Source organism: Brachyistius frenatus, unplaced genomic scaffold, assembly GCF_029030835.1.
Source record: "Brachyistius frenatus isolate BFR_SWC_R1_liver_20210118 unplaced genomic scaffold, ASM2903083v1 Contig_217, whole genome shotgun sequence".
NCBI lineage: Eukaryota > Metazoa > Chordata > Actinopteri > Embiotocidae > Brachyistius > Brachyistius frenatus.
The window spans coordinates 532471-549950 of record NW_027210816.1 but is presented as its reverse complement, the minus strand read 5'-3'; the positions used below and the strand labels follow the sequence as shown (position 1 = coordinate 549950).

The 17480-nt window shown below is 44.2% G+C and overlaps 1 protein-coding gene across 1 annotated transcript in view; it reads right to left on the bottom strand.

Annotated features, from left to right (window-relative positions):
• Window positions 1-17480, bottom strand: part of atrn (attractin) — a 110736-nt gene that overhangs the window by 42685 nt on the left and 50571 nt on the right. The window contains exon 25 of the mRNA XM_069719547.1: window positions 11600-11661. Within this exon, the coding sequence (XP_069575648.1) occupies window positions 11600-11661 (62 nt within the window). The remainder of the gene's footprint in view (window positions 1-11599; window positions 11662-17480) is intronic.

The following is a 17480-nucleotide window of genomic DNA, read 5'->3' as shown; positions in this document are numbered from 1 at the left end:
GTTTATAGTTGGTGATTCCAGAAGTTGAAACCCAGTTTAGCTCAATTAGACGGTCCAAAATTGTATTATGTAGCTGAAGGAAGTAAACACCTGTTAAACATGGAAGCTGTACAATCCTGTGTTTACCAAATCCGGTTAAAAATGATGGACGCTGTCGGTTTCAGCTGCGGAGTGGGAGAGTGGAAATGGAGCCAGCGGAAGTGTATTACAGCCACAAGCTGCTGAGGCTGGTAGAGGTGAGCTCTGACGTGTCATTGGCTAACCTGACAGCAAGACAACAGCCACAGGGCAAACACCAACACACCGCCTCTGTTGTCTGCAGCCAGCTGAATACTAATCCTGCAGCCCGCCTGCCGCCGGCTCTCACTCCGGGATGGGAAATGAAACCCGCTCACCGGCCAAAAAAATACGCATTTCATTTTCACAGCGGCTGATAAGTTTCGTCCCGCCGACCACACACTGACCAGTTAGTCGCTCTGAGGTCCGATTCTGCCCTGCACTTATCGCCACCGAACCCCCGGTGCACTATGGGCGGTGGGACCCTTCAGAGAAAACCTGCCTGAAACAGAACAAGGGCTGAACATGTGGCAGAATACAAATTTCAGTATAATCTGTGCAGCTTTGTGTTGTTTGTTTGCTCACTGCTCTCAGAAAAGGGAGCTGGAGAAAAAACAACTAGATCCTCTCATTTGTGTTTGGTAATGGAGACGGAGAGAAAAAACAAATTTGGCACGTTCTTATAGGCGGGAGGGAAGATATCTGACCAAAAGAAGCTGCATGCTGCAAATCTATCTGATTTATTCTTTTTCACTGCTTTATTGACCTTCACAATGTCAAATTATAGATGTTAATTCATTACAGATAATTAAAAGCTTGTTGAGACAACAGCAAATTACAAATGCAGCCTTTTTGGTTTGAAACCTGCACTTTTTTAAAACTGCGATAAAGAAAGATGAATCATTTTGTGGTCATTTCTATTGTACATTTAGCCGCTGCTGAGGAAATATGAGCATTTCAATTCATTAGTGGTAAAGATGCAGCCTCCCTTCAGAAAGTATATATTTGCCCTGGATGACCTGAGGGGACAGGTTTACTGCATGTTCCCGGAAATCCAAACAAGGTGAAGCAGCTTTTAGTTTCTGTGCTCTCCTTCCTGGATAAGTGAGGTCTGTCAGCTCATTTAGATCCGAGTTAAACACTGTTTACTGAGGCTTTCCAGTAAATTAAATATGCAACTGCACGTTTAATGTGTTGTCCTTCAAAGCCTCTGTGAAACACTTGCCGTGTGTCTGAATGATGCTGTAATCAATCAACTCGTCTCTGCCCCTTCGATCCTCAGCAGGTAAACAAACAATAAACTGAAGAAATACAGGCCTGGTGCACCTAAAGTCCAAAACCACCGTTTTTCTTTTTCTGCAAGCCTCTTCACCTGCCTCAATCAAAAATCCATCAGTTCACTTCAAATTGTACAGAACTCAGCTGCCGGACTTTCAACTAAAACCAGGAAAAGGGAACCACATCACACCTGTTTTAGCCTCCTCGCTCCGACTCCAAGTATGTTTTGGAATTAATTCTAAGATTTTACTGTTGACTTTTAAGACTCTTCACGACCTCTCTACCTCCTATTGAGTCGGCCTCATTCTTCCATACAAGCCTGACATCCTCAGGCAAAAAACTCTTTTCTGTTCCTGACACGTCTTAAAACCAGAGGTGAAAAATCACTCAGTTATGGAACGAGCTGCCGGAGGAAACCAGATCTGCAGAGTCAGTGACATGTTTTAAATGTCATCATAAAATATACTTTTATCGGCGAGCCTTATCTGATTTTAGTGATCCACTTTTATTTCTTTTAAATCCTGTTTTAATTGGTGTTATACGATCATTGTGTTGTTCGATTTTAAAGCTCGTTTGAATTCAATTTTGCTTTGTTATAATGGCTTATTTTATCTGTCAAACTTAAGTTTAGAAAAGTTCTATACAAATAATGTTAATCATTATTATTTCGCTTTTACCTACAAAGAACAATTTTTCACAGGAAAAAATGTTCACTCGAAAAAGCGCCTCGAAGCGAAGAGGAGGAAGAGGATTGGACACGAGGAAGAGGATTGGACACGAGGCTGATCACATTTCTCTCGGGGCTCCCCCTGAGTGTATTACAGCCCTGTTCGTGTCCCTGGTGCCTCCCTCCAACTCATTACAGGTGAGGAAAAGGAGGAGGAGGAGGAGGAGGAGAAAGAGGAGGAGGTTCTGAGTCAAACCGAGTGATCTGCCTCATTTATTATTAATCGGACACAGAGCGGCTTTCAGCTCTTGGCGGGGCTATCAGGAGGGAGGTTTAGGCGCTTCTTACACTCTCTATCTGCTCCATCTTCCACTTGTATCTCTCCTTGGCTCCTCGCTGATGACCTGACAATGAGGTCAGATACAAAGAGTGTTCGGGACTGCAAAGAGAAGGAGGCTAAAAAGAGAAGAAAGGAGAATGGAGCAAAGGGGGCGCGGGGAGAAGAGCTGAAGGAAAAGCAGGCAGGCGAGGAAGATGAAGAGGAGGTGAGATATGTGGAGGGAATAACGACGGAAGGGAAGAAAGAAAATTAGAAGACCCGGTAAAGCAGTGAGGTAAACAGACCGCCGGTTCTGCAGCGGATAAAGATGGCGAGAGGAAGAGGAGGCTGAAGCTGGCAGAGAGAAAAAAAAAAAAACAGAAGCGTGGCGAGGAGGGGAGAGCGCGGATCGTGGCGCAGCCCTGGCAGCGGCGCCTGCCGAACGCCCGGGGAGGCCCCCCGAGGACAGACAGGCACGGTCTGAATGTGTGCTCAGTGTCTCTCCGTCTCCCTCTCCCTTTCCCCGGAGTCTTTGGGGAGGAGGGGACGGGGGGGACGGGGACTCTGCTGTCAAGTCTGCACCACGAGGAGCAAGCTGAGGGCAAACACTTCTCTGAGAGTGGCAGTGTGTATTTGAAGGAAAAACCTCAGAGAGCAGCTGGGTCTGCAAAATAATTTCATTTGCTTTCTGGTCCGTAATGAAGGCGCCGAGATTTCACCTAGACAAATATTCACTTTTACAGCAGAGTAAATAAAGTACGGAAAGAAGAAGAAAGAGGGAAGAGCTACTAACGGACAACTAAGGATGCACCGATGTGACTTTATCAGTCCTGATAACTGACCTTTAGGTGATTGGAGTACAAATCCGATAACATACTTAATTAAATGACCTGCAGGACTCCACAGTTTGGAAAAGACAGCAACATTAGGCTCGACTTCACAGCACAAAATACCTGCCAACAGTCACCAGTTAGTTAGTTCTCCTTTTTGTTCCTTTGAGAAAAAAATATGAGGTCTACATGTATTATGCACGTGTAGATGTAAAACATATCTCTTTACATTAACCTTTAACTAGATACTCTTCAAGCTCTCTTGCACTTGCCTGCACTTGAACTACGGCGCCTTTAAAAGGCATATTTGCTTATTCTATATTTTCACTGTATTTGTGTTTAATTTTATGCATTTTATCTGTTCTTGTGCATCTCACTTATTAGCTATATTTTTTAAATGTTATTATATTTGTAAACATAGAAATTAACTGAATATTCTCACAATCTTGCACTGTGAAAATGGACGCAGTATCCAGGTCTGAAAACTGAAGTCACTGCAGAAGTACCTTAAAGTGTGATACCAGTAATGTCCACTGAGGGCAGACTGTGAAGAAAAAGTGTCCTCATGAAATACAAAATTAAACTAAATTCACTCCTTCTCATCAGTGTTGTGGTGCTCCTTCTGAAAATAATCACATCATCAATCACATAATTAGATATAAACCCTCAAAGAGAGCTATCTTCGGGTGGGGGGGGGGGCGTGTCTGGTTTGATTGACAGGCCTGTAGTACAGTCAGCTTTCTGGTCTAGGTGGGCGGGACACAGTGTCCTCAGCTTATCAGTCTGATCCTCCCCTTGCTCCTCCCCAGCTCGTCCAAATATGGTCAATTATGGCTCAAAAAAACAAAACAAGAAGGTGACGGCCAAAATACTAGACTGGAGGAGTATCTGATTGACAAACAGTTTGGTGCATCCCAACTAACAACTGGTTGCAACTTGTGATCCCTTAAAGTAGAGGAACACCTGCCCAGGAGTGGAGAACAGGTTCAGCAAAGACGTATTTCCCTTAAAAAGTATCTTAGAAGTATTTCAGGATGACACAGGATATGTGGGCGGAGTATAAAGAAGATGATTCAGATTGAACTGAATGACTCCAAAGAGAGATACCGAGCAGTAAAAAGACCGTCTGCCTCCCTCCACATCTCAGTCACCTACATTGTTCGATGAAGAGAATGAAGGAGAAATGAATAAATCAAACAACATTCACTCCAGATGCGAGTGAAGTTTTTCCCACCCGAAATCCAAACACACACACACACACACACCTCTGAACCTCTCATATGTCTCTGCTATATCGATAAAGACGTACAGATGAATAAATACATAGATAAAGAGTCTGTTTATACAGCTCCACATTTTCAAAAGTTTCAATAACGTTTGCTTGACAGCTGGAAGGAATCACAGCGACGGTGTATGTTTTTGGTGCTGCAGAGTCTCCGTCACTCTGTCCTGCTGTCAATCATCCGTCACCTGCGCTGTCACGGCTGACGGTGACAATGATGCGCACCGACGTTTGTGTACAAACAGCGTGTGTGTGTGTGTGTGTGTGTGTGTGTGTGTGTGTGTGTGTGTGTGTGTGTGTGTGTGTGTGTGTGTGTGTGTGTGTGACACCCCCCCCCCCCCTCCTGCACTGTACGGTGCCCATCACGGTCGGGGTCAGCGTCACTTTCTCTTCAGCCCATCGCAGTGATTGATCTCTTTCCGGAAAAAAGCTTTCTGGTCCGTAATGAAGGCGCCGAGAACAAAATGTCAGGGGAAGATAATTGAGAATGATTCGTCATTAGCGAGCCGGTTGTAGTTTAAACTGACATTTGGAATTGATCGCATTGAGCCGACCCGGAACACGTGCGGCAGGACGAAGCTTTAAAGATGCCTCAGAGGAAAAAGAAGAGCCGGTTGGTGTACTGAGTGTGTGTTTGTGTGTGAAGGACAATCATTCAGCTCAGAGGGCACACCGAACCACTGAGTGGCCAGCTGCCTCCTATATACGGATGAAGAGTGTTTCTGAGTGCATACGCGCGTTTGTGTGTGTGCGTTTAAGATTGCGTGCAGTTGAGAGACTTTCTGTGCCAGAGTCTGAACCTGCAGGTGTGTTTGAGAGGCCGAACAGTGAGACGATGATCACGACTGCAGTTATTTATGTTCCCGTTGCGGCCCATTTAAAGCTGCCAAAATACACAAGGAGTGCCCATTGGGTCGTCCCTCGGAGTCCGGAGAGCAACGCGGAGATCTCCAGGTGTGTGTGTGTGTGTGTGTGTGTGTGTGTGTGTGTGTGTGTGTGTGTGTGTGTGTGTGTGTGTGTGTGTGTGTGTGTGTGTATGACTGTGCATTAATGTTGCTGCAAGAGGATGCTGTGCTTGTACATAGTGTCAATTTTAATGGTCAGTGTACAAATAAATAACCAAAATAAATTGTGAATAACGGCGGCTTGCAGTGAGGCCTCTGGGTGATTTTTTTTTTCTAAAGAGACTCACTGCCGTTGAACATCCAACTGTATTCTGTATGAATATCCAACTGTATGAAAATCTTTTCATTGTATTTCAGAGGAGGCTGAAGAACTACAGGAAGAAATCGTGAAATCTGGGCGAATAAAAGATAAGCGAGGGAACAGTCTTTTGTGATCTGAGAGAAGTAACCCTTTCAATTTAAATAACTGTGCTGCAAATTCAAATATCCACAATTTTTCAGTGCTGTGAAAGAGATGTTTCAGCCCTGTTGGCACAAATCACTTTAAATGGACATTTTTTTTTTTTTTTATAGTTTATAAACTGATTTTAATTTGATCTTCTTCCAATAAATATATTGCTTTTCCCATTTACTTAATCAAAAATCTATCATTAGGAGAAGTAAAGTATCAGAGGGTTAAAAAAAAAAAAACAGCATAAGAGTGGAGAGAACAGAGGTACAACTGGCTCAGCAGAGACCCAAAGATTCAACTGCTGCACCTTCAGCACAACAGGTTCAAATCCTGACTTCCAGGTGGGGGATGGGGTGAGGTGAGGTGGGGTGGGGTGGGGTGGGGTGAGGTGGGTGGCAAGAGCAGCATAGGCTCGGGAGCCCGTGCGACATACATGTCGTGGATGCCGACTCAAGAGACCCGGGAGTGACGACACGAATCACCTCTCTGCTTTAACGAGGTAAACGGTTGAGGAGGAGGTCAGCGAGCGTGAACACCGCCGTGTGCTGCTGCATGCTGATGACAGTCCGGATCTCGCAGTGATTCGAAACCAATTCCGATATAGGGTTTGATGATAGTACTTATAAAAAAAAAAAATTAAAAAAAAAAGCAAACAAGGAGCTGAAGAACTTGAAGGGAGCAGCGGTGAAGAGAGAAAACAGCCTCATCTTCACTCTGCAGGCAAACTTGTCTCTCGGAGGAGAGAATTGAATTCCCCTCGGTGGCGGTGGGATGATTCATTCACATCAACCAATCACAGCCTCCCACGCGACGACCCAGATCGTGGCCCGGGGTGGGCAGCCTGCCGGTACCCTGTGTTCTAGCGCATCACCCCCCCCCCCAGAACTCTCCCCGTCAGGCAAAATAAATGATCGCTAATCATTTTAAATAAACAACCGTGATAACTGCCTGCAAAGCGAGGTGAAAATTGTGATTTTTAAATGCGTTTCAGATTTTAATAATTAATCGCTGCGAGTGTGACGTTTTTTGAATTATTTCTTTTAAAGGGTGATTGAGGCTGTATGGCGCTGATTCACACGAGATGCGTTCTTTCCTGGTGCTCAATTATGTTGTCATTGCTTTGAAAAGACAGGAATTTTTGTGCTTTTAAAAAGAATACTCTGCCCTTACTTTGTATTTTTCATGTCAACCAATCTGAAGAAAAGACCAAAACCAATTAATACTTTTTAAACCAAACAGGAGTAAAGCCTGCGTTCGCAGGGGACTACTTTCTGCTGTGGATGGATACACCTTTCGTTCTCTGGTGAGAATTTTACAGCAGCAGGATGGTGGATGTGTGGCTGAGTCAGTACAAACTTCAGTGCCAGAGTTGATCAATATGGAGGACTGTGTCACTCAGCGATGTATTTTTAATAGTTTTTTTCAGACAACAATGGAAGTCTATGGCACAGAGGAAAAACATACCAAAGCTTTGGACTGCACAGATAACATTTGATGGAAAGATCAATATATGGTTTGTTTTGTTCCTTTTCATGAGATTCGTTAATGAAAAAAAAAGTTGAATATTGCTGCTCTTGTGTACATCAGTGTGTAGTTGTAACAGTGTTTTTGTACTTAATAACTGAAGCCGGAGAGTTGGTGCATTTGATTTGTTATTAAAAATTAATGCGGCAACCAGCGTCACCCATTGGTTTGTGAAAAGCCGTCATGAAGCCTCGAGTTCGGATTTTGTTCATCGCCATTTTGCTAGTTCATAGCAGTTTGGAGCAGGAAGTGACCATATTTGGACGAGCTGGGGGAGGAGCGAGCGGTGGATCTGACTGATCTGATTGGAAACCTGACGATATTAAGTCCACCCCACCGATAGCTGTAACCTGACTGCACCACAGGCCTGTCACTCAAACAAAAGTATATTTTCTAATTAATAGCGGAATTATTTTCAGACGGACCGCCAGAAAACTAATAAGAAGGAACGACTTTAGCTAACAACACCAAAATAACTTCTGAAAAACATGCACTGACTTCAGATTTCATGAGAGAAATTGAATGGGAGTCTATGGAGCCGGAGGCTTTTTGGAGCCAACCTCTAGTGGCACTCGCTGGTATTGCAGCTTAAGATACTTCTGCATCTGCCTCATTTTCTTAGACCCAGAAGCTTTTATATACAGTCTGTGTGAAAAACTACAAATGATTTAATCTCAAGAAACAAATATCAATTTACTAAGATGAGTTTCTTAACAAAAGTTTAAGCGAGAGGCTGTTCTGATCTGACAGCTGTTGACTGCAGATTTATTTAACTGACCTCATGTAGTAACTAAAATTAATTATGTGTATTGGTCAAACAAGAATCTAAATTTTTTTTTGTCTGCTGCCTTGTTCATATATTGGCTAGTCTTGACAAAGTCTGTGTGTGTTTTATAATATTCGAGCTACACTGACAGTCGGTGACTGTGTGGACTCATGCACACCAATAAAAATGCACACTGACACTTTAGGCTACTTTCCACTGGGTACACATGTACTAAAAATACACGTAAGAACTCGTGTTGGACAGAGGTGCCCACCAGAAAGCACAAGTTATTTTAATATTATCTGTCGAGCAGCGCAGATGTGTCGCTGTGCTCCCGGGGGAAGCAGGATTTTCTGGGACATCCGGCGACAGCGCTGCGCCAACTATTAGAAGGTTAAGTCAAGTTTTTTTTTTTTTAGAAGTACACACCACAGTGGGCCAACATGTAACCACTGTTCGAGAACAATAGTTCAGAAACTCATTTTTCTGCTGTTACTTTGAAGTAAATAAAAAATAAATGCGAGTCCCAGAACAGGGGAAGTGGGATCCCACTGCAGGTTACAGAAGTTGTCTCAAACATTTGACAGTTTCATCATCGTGTCTTGACCTTGTTCTTTTTTCACAGGATTATAGTTCCATCCAAACAGCATCTGTCTTGTTTTGTCCACAGTGCTGGAACTAGTTGATTCTGCAGAACTCCCTGAACTACAGCTGAAACATTCACACTCGGCTGAATAGGACATTAAAGTGGTATTATGTAACTTTGTTAATAATATATTCAAGTGCCATTAATCCTCCAAGACACCCGCAGATGTAACCGCTGTAGGTTAAGTCTTACTTACACCTTCGCTGAACTGCGGCTGAACATTTGCTTCATAAACAAGATAAACTATTCAGAAAACAGAAACAAACTTTCTTGAAGAGGGAGGGAAGGAATGTAGACTTGTGATGTATAAAGTTAGACTTCAAAAATAGGCAAAACTGCAGTGATATGTCCGTGACAAATATGTTCCAGAGTGCAGCGTTAAACTGTTGCGTTTTGTGATCGTTCTTTCAGCTCCCTCCATCCAGCAGTTCGGACTTGCGTAGCCAAGAAATTTGTCATTCAGGTCACTGTTACTTCAAAGGGTGCTTGCTTTGGCGGCAGCCAAGTTTAAAATTAAAAACATGACAGCTTGAGAGAGAGGAAAAAAAAAGCTCAAGAATACATTTTCATTGCATTTCCCAAATTTTTTTTCGAAATCTTTTACGTTCTCCTGGGCTTTTCCAGGCCTGGAAGAAAACACTTAATTTGCACAACTAGAAACAACATTTAGCTTGTTAAACATTCATGAAAAAAGTTTTTTTTTTTTTTTAATAAATGTCGTACAGTTTCTGACTGCGCTTGATTTTGAAACTGTGAACTATGAGTCAAGATGGCGTACCGAAGGTGAGAAGCTGCCGGACAGCTGGACGTGAATATGTGAATGCATCTGTTTGCTGTTACCGCTGATGTTTAATGGATCTGTTATGTGGCTGGAGAATGCTTTTTTCTTTTTCTTTTTTTTTTTTTGGAGGGGGAGAAGAGGTCGGTGGGGGGAGGGGGGGGAAATCTGTGCTGGCGCTGCAGATAACAGGATGGCACCACCTTCATCTGTCCCCCCACAGGGAACGAGGCACACAGAGAGAGCAAGCACCAAGAGCGAGGAAGCGAGATTAAGACGGCAAGAAAGTCGGAGTGAGGAAGAGCAAACAAATTTTCCACGTTAATTAACATCCCTCTCCTCCCCCGCAACACAAACAATGCGGCACCCGAAAGAACCAGAAGCAAACGGGGACGAGGCTGCGAGCTCGCTAACTTTAGGTCTCCACTCATCTGTGCTGAATCAGTGGCAGGCAGCACACACAGCCCATAAAAAAAAAAAAAAAAGAGAGAGAAAGTGCTGTGGGATTAAGAGCAAGTCGGAGGGAAGGAGTGGTGGGAGGTTGGAAGTAAAGAAAACATGGGCAGGCGGGCGGGAGGAAGCAAAGGACGGAGGAAGAAGGAGGAGGAGGAGGAGGAGGGAGAGATGGAGAACCAGAGATGAAAGAAGAGTGGCAGGGGAGAGGGAAAGCACGGGAGGGAGGAGGAAAAACGATGAGCGAAGGAGGCACAGAAAAGGAAAAGAGAACAGGAGGAAAAAGAGGGAAGAAGAAGATGGAGGGAGCGTCAGAGAAGAGACGGTCGCTCCGTTAGAGCACGGCTGTGATTCCTGCTTCCTTCACAGCAGGAGCGTGTCGCGTGCTCCGATCGCTGACATGCAAACCTTCAAATGCTGACGCATGTATAAACACAGCGGCATCATGAGCGAGGAACTGCAGGGTCGCAATCTGAATGCAAAAAAATGGAGAGGAGGTGCATCACGCGCTCCTCCTGTTTTGAAAGCTGAATAGCATCATAAATAAACCTCTTAGCGAGGAGGGCGATGTATCCCGTGGATGCTCAGACGTGTTGTTATCGAACATCACCGCATGGGGGGAAAAAAAAAAAAAAAAAAATCCTTTAAATCAGCACCATCAAATGTCCCTGCCTTAACATGGCTGCCGGATCAATAAAAGCAGCAGGACTTGGAACAGCCGGCAATTTTTTTTCCAGGACAACGTGGAGAGCACATAAACGTGAAAAATAAAAGTGTTAACAGTTCTCCTCGAGGTTGCAGGCAAACACAGACAAGATGCGCCGGAGATGTAACACACGCGCAATCAAGCATGCTAGAAACACACTTCTTTGCTCCCACTCATATTTTTTTTTTTTTTTTTTTATATAAATCGATAACACATTACAGCAGTTCCTGAAAAGAAGTAAAGAGTGGAGACTCGGGGGATTCATCAGCGCTCTCAACACGTGCACGTGTTCACACCAGCCAGCAGCAAAACCGCAGATTAGAGCAATATATATTTCATCCCATTTTATTTCACTGTTCCACCTTGATCAATTTATATTCATTATTTATTCTCTTTTTTTTATTTCTCTTTCATTATTCTGTTGAAACCCGTCTTTCATTGTTGTCTTATTCAATTACCTTTTTGGGTTGTTTTTGTGTCTGTTTGTCATTTATCCATTTTTAACATTTTGTCACTTGAAAAGCTCTTTGAATTGCATTCGATTTGTTACAAAGGTGCTCTTTATCTATATATAAAGTTTGATTGATTGATAATCACCTCTGGAGCTCTTTGAGTTGCTTGTTTTTGGGATGATAATGTTGCTTCATGCCTGCTGTTTAAATCTAGCAAGCTAATTGCTTTGCAAACATATCAGCCTTTAAAAACATAATTATGCTTTGACACTGCAGCGTCTGTCTGTCTGTCTGTCTGTCTGTCCTGCTAACCAGCTCCTATAAACTAGCGAGCCGCAGCGCTTCTTCATAGTAGCGGCTGGTGCACGTGCACGCACACACAATCACACAATCACACACACACACACACACACTGAAGGCGACTGCAGCCACTTCACCACTAACACATCTTGTGGGAGGAGGGGTGACGATGAGGAGCTGCTCACCTGAAGAAGGTGACGAAGAACTGCACCAGGTCCATGAAGTTACTGTGCTGCGAGAAGGCGATCTGTTCAAGGAAGGAATGAGAGGACGTCAGTCAGAAATCTGGGAGAGTCGGCAGCATACAACATACAAGCTGAAGAGGTGATTTGACCTTGTACATGTGACAAAAGAGCGGGTGCGATAACGCTGCACATGTATGACTATGTTTTGCATCATAGCTCACGACTCCATTGTTGTCAACATATTTTTTTTAATTTTCTATCTACGACTCCTCATGCACAACTACTGGGAGGTTCCCAGTCTGTGTGCTTATCTGCGCTCCAGACAACACGTCTGTCACCGAGACAACGAGCCAGCAGCCGGCCCTCTCAGCTGCCCACAGCCTGCACTAAAAAAAGAAAAACCTCATTCCAGCATATGTGGGCAGAAACATTCACTATGTAATCATCACAAGAGCAATTGTGCTAACGACATCCCGTCTTAATCAAGGTTGCCAGGGGTAACATTGGCAGTGGTGTACCACCTCGCCATCCTCCCCATCCCCCTCTCACACCTACACCCCCCCCCCAACCACCACCATAAAACGCCTGACAGTGAATTTATCCTTGCAGCGACACAACACTGCCTCTCTCTGGCAGCACGGAGACACTGAGGGCAAAAAACATAAAATCCCCTCACACTTTTCTCTCTCCGAGGTGACACCTTGGAGGAGAACTTGTCGTGGTCGCCATCGTCATCGCCATCATCCCCCCCTCCCACTGATTATTATTCCTCAGCCAAGCAGCGATTTGCATACAATTCCTCTTTAAAAAAAAAAAAAAAGGAGCAGGAGGAAGAAAAAGCTGGAAAACCCAGGAGTGTTCATGTCAGATTAGTCTGTGAATACCAAATATGTGATCAACAATTACAATATATGCATAAAACACACAGGACAGGTCAGACTGAGTAGATCTGCAGTGACTCCAGGCCAGAGGTGTCGGCCTCCGTGGTGAGATGACAGGGTGTGTGTGTGTGTGTGTGTGTGTGTGTGTGTGTGTGTGTGTGTGTGTGTGTGTGTGTGTGTTGTGAACGGCCCCGGGTCTAATTTACTTGTGTAGTCAGCACCATCTGGATCGCTAATGTGTTGCTGTTGATTACTGTTGAGCGCCGAATCCTCAGCGTGATAATTTTGCTGCAGACTGTGGAGTACCGAAGAGAAGTTCAGGGCATCAAACGTACCCGGAGAAAACTTTGTCAAATAAGATGTGATCAGCAGAGATCTGGGTGGGTAGTTTGGTGTTTAACTCCCCAGGTGGTGGGGGGGGGGGGGGCACTAACATCCTGGCAGGATCAGCTGTCAATTAAGAGCAAAGAGTTTGGAGGCAATATTTTACTTCCTGCTCTCCTGAATGTAAATGGGAGGTAAAAAAAAAAAAAAGAAAAAGAAAAGAAAGGATTACAGGAAAAACTATCAGAGATTGTACGAACCCGTGAGGGGCAGAGATTCTTTTGAGGGCAAAGCTGAGAATTATCAAAGACGCCTTGTCAGTTGGTGAGCCGAAACCCGGTGTGCTTTGTGACGGCAGCCTAACAAAGCCATCTTTCTACTTCTTCAGGTGATTAGAAACAAGTCATTCTCGCATCTAATGACACAACAGCTCCCTTCAAAGACAACGCTAACCAAGCCAAAACAAGGAAAAAAAAAAAAAAAAAAAAAAAAAAAGCAAATGAGCGCAGCCTCAGTGTCATGTCAAGTTCATTTTGAAAGGTACAAGCAGGCCGTCATACCGAGAAGATGTGCGATAACGGTTATTGTAGCGGCTAATCTGGAGTGTCAGCCTGTGTGCGGTGCTTAGTCACCGAGAGGCAGACCGGCGGCGGCGGCGGGAGGCCCGAGTGACGCTCTCGTTATGTGCCCAGCAGAGGGTGACTCTTTAAGGGCCGCGGAGGATCTCGCAGCGGGGTCTGTCAGCCTGCCGCCGGGCATTAAGACGGGAAATATTCTGCCTTTAATGGCTTCTGACAGCCGCTTGAACTACTATTGGAGTTTTGAAGGAAAAGTGTCGTTATCAGTGCGGGGGGAGGGGAGGGGAGGGGAGGGGAGGGCAGGGGGCTGCTCAACAGGTTCCAGTCAAAGAAAAAAAAAAAAAAGGAGAGGACAGAAGGAAGCAGAATGTTAAATATGGTGGAGAGGGATGGTGTGTGCGAAAGATACTATGGATTTACAGCTTCCACGTTTGTCCAACAACAATATCCAACAAAAAAACTAGTCAAATGTAGATCAATATTTTCTTGAGGCAGTTTTTTTCTGTCTAATTATCTGCCTTCTTTTGAAGGGTTGGGGTTTCCTCCATCTATTGTTAATATTCGACATCATCATTTATCATTTATCCACACTAGCAGCGTAGCCGTACAGACCTAATAATTGGTCTGCCTGCTCGTTATCCTCTTTGATCCAGACTGAACTGTCTCACAAACTATGAAATGGATTAGATGGCATCAAATTTTCATGGTTCCCCGATGATGTATCTTGACTTTTACTCCACACGGTTCTCATTTTGATTTTCAGGTAAAGATACCATCACAACTAAAGGATGGACTGTGCATTTTGGTGCAGACACGGGCAGCATCCTCGGGAAGAAATGTAATAACTTGCTGTGATCGTGTGACATCATCAGCTCCAAATTTTATCTGATGCTTCGCTTTATGAATAAAAACCTAAAAAAAAAACTGAGGATAGGGCATGAAACTTGGCTGCTAATTAGCAAATGTTAGCATGCTAGCACAAAACTATTGAATGAATAATTATACCTGCTAAACGTTAGCGTGCTGATATTAACAATTTGCTCAAAGTACGCCCTCCAAAAACACTTCATACAACATACATTATATCTGCCATCACTTTACATTTGATGGGAAACTAATAAGAAACTGGCTGATTTTCAAATGCATCTCAATTACAGCTGTATTAAATTATGTTGGCCAAATTTGTGCATGATGAAATGCAGTACATCAAACAAAATAAGACGTAGAACACAGCTGCTAGCGCTCTTTATTCAAATATAGATAGTTTTTGCATATATTTATAACAACGTTAAAAACTCATATTTACTATATTATTCTTATATTTTCCTATTTGCATTTTATCATTTAAAAGGTAGAACTTTTGTTTGTTACATGACATATTTATTAATCTGCATAGCTCTTTATATTAAATGTGCTTTTCTTGTTGAATAATAATTTCAGTTGGCACACGCCACTGTTACAAGCTGCCACCGTCACAGGTTTCCCACCCTCTCTGTGATCACCATCACGACACGCCCATCAGGCAGCCGTGCACGGCCCAGATAAACACTTACACGAGTCCACGCAGACACGCGGTGCAGCCCGGCCAGCTGATAGCTGCAGCTGCAGCTGCTGCGCCTCCAAGGCGGCGCATTAAATCGGAGAGCTGCTCTAATCTCTACCATATCATGACATGTTCACTAAGGCACGGAACAGGAGATCACAGCTCTTTAATGTAATTAGTCTGGGATTTGCGTTTCATTACAAACATCATTAAATTCAGATCTATTCTTCATCAGGAAAGAGAAAAGGGAAGTGTGAGAAGTCCTCGCTGACTAATCTCACCGCAATTGATTTTTCTTTTGATGATCCGAGCTGCTCGACGGTGATGAAGTTATCACGGCGATTCCCTTTGACCATTGAGAAAGATCTCATTTCGGTGGGTCAGAATAATTATATCAGTGTTTTGTCCCTTGTGCACGAGTTAGAAAATTGTTCTGTACTCCAAAAAACTGGTGCTGAACTTTCAGTTTTAAACGCAAAATAAACATCCGCTGCTGATTTGTGCAGCAGGCTGGATGGCGAACGCAGCGAGCGGAGTCAAACCGAACGGACAAAAACAAACTAAGCGGTACACGCGCCGTTCTAACGCCACTTCCGACCACGTGAAAAGCAAACAGAAGCAACCTTGACGCGGCGTGAAGAGAGAGCTGTGTGCACATTAAAGCCTGGAGAGAGAGCGAGCGAGAGAGCGAGAGAGCTTAGCTTGCACTCAGCCCACTCTGAAAGCAGCATGTGTTTCAACTTAACATTCCTCTTTGCCCTTGCTCTTTCTCAGTTGCTGTTTATGAACCGTTTTCCAACACTCCGATCTCTGCCTGCCAACACTGAGGGACCCATCGCCTACGATTACACACACACACACACACACACACACAAACACATCCCAGCGCCACACTGCAGCAGACCACTGAAGGCGAGGAGAGTACAGCAAAGACAAAATAAAAACAAAGGGCTGCTATTAAGAGGAAATGGTTTGAAAAAAGAAAAGGAAAATGTTACCTCGCTGACGAAGATAAACCTCCATGAGTGCGAGGAAGACAAATGACACGGCAGCAAAAATCTGCACACTTTAGTTTCAAGGACAGGGGAGATCTTCTACATGATTCCACCCAGCAAGACAGGAGGTGAGGTGAGGTGGACCACGGGAGGCTGAGAGGGGAGGAACTCAACTCAGCTCAGCTCAGCTCGGTGTTCGGCTGCACCGGAGACCTCCTGAGGCACGCTGGCAGCAGCTGGAGTTCAGAAGCCGAGAGAACTAAAAGCCCTTTACAAGGCAGGACATGGGAGGATGGAGGCAGGATTTCTCTCCCCTTTCAGGAGGAGGGCAATGGGGGGCAAAAAAAAAAAAAAAAAAGGAGGAGGGGGGGGGGGCTCACACGGGTGCAACCAGTCAGATCACTTCCAGGAGTGTTTGGGGAGGCACACAGCTGGGTACGCTTCGCGGAAGGCCCGGAGCGCCTGGCGCTCCCAGACCAGCAGCACACAAACCCCCGGCAGCACACTCATTCATTTCCTGCATTAGGTTGGTGTACCGATGCAGAACTTTATTCTAACTTCCATCATGCTGCAAAAACAAACAAACAAACACATGCAACCAATTTGTTTTTCTGAAATACTTCATTAAAACTCTAAAAGCATGAAAAACAAGAGTCCCTGATGATTTTAGGGGCAGCTACACGCGTGTAAGGATGTCAACACGAAGCTGTGTGATGTATTTAAAACTGAACACCACCTTTGAGACGCTGGTAGTCGTGCGTCCGAGTGTGATTTCAGTGAAAGCTTCTAATGAACAAAGGTACAGAGGCACAATGTATTGTGTAGCTTATTGGGTATGGAAGCAATCATCATGTTAAAGCCTCCTGATGCGAGTTCTCCACCGAGTTTATATAAATATGTGATGTTTTATTTTGTTTTTTTTAATGGCAACATACCACTGACAACAGGTCAAAACCTAGTTTGGCTGGGCCGTGTATGAAATGCTACAGCGCTTTTATTTTGAAAATAGGGTTTTTAATGTGAAATGTGTAGAGGAAGTCGTGGAATTTGGCCAAAACAATGTAACTAATTGGGCTGAACTTGCTGTTGTGATCCAGACAAAAATGTGGCATCAATTTGTGTTAAAGATTCCATCAATGTAGACCTTTAACATGATGGAAAGGTTAGTACCTCCAGGAAAACCGTTATGTTTCCACTGCAGTATTAAGTCCATAAACTTTGCCTTTCTGCTGGTGCTGTCACACCAAGCGATCTTTATTTTTAGAACCAAGCACAGTGGTATTGCACTTTAACGCACTTCTGCATTTGCCTTTCAGACCGGGACACTGCATCCATTTCTATATCCAGCCTATGATAACGTCACAGTCTGCATTGGAACTGTGTTTACGAATCAAAGGATTTCTATGTATTTTTTTTTTTTTTTAACTTCCCGATCAATGCAGATCAGTCCAGCTGCAAATACAGCCAGCGCTACATCAGCTGACACACACAGCCACTTGAGGGACAGGTTTCTCTCTGCTGTCCACATAACGGCGGTTCACTGAGTGCAGTGGCGGTTGC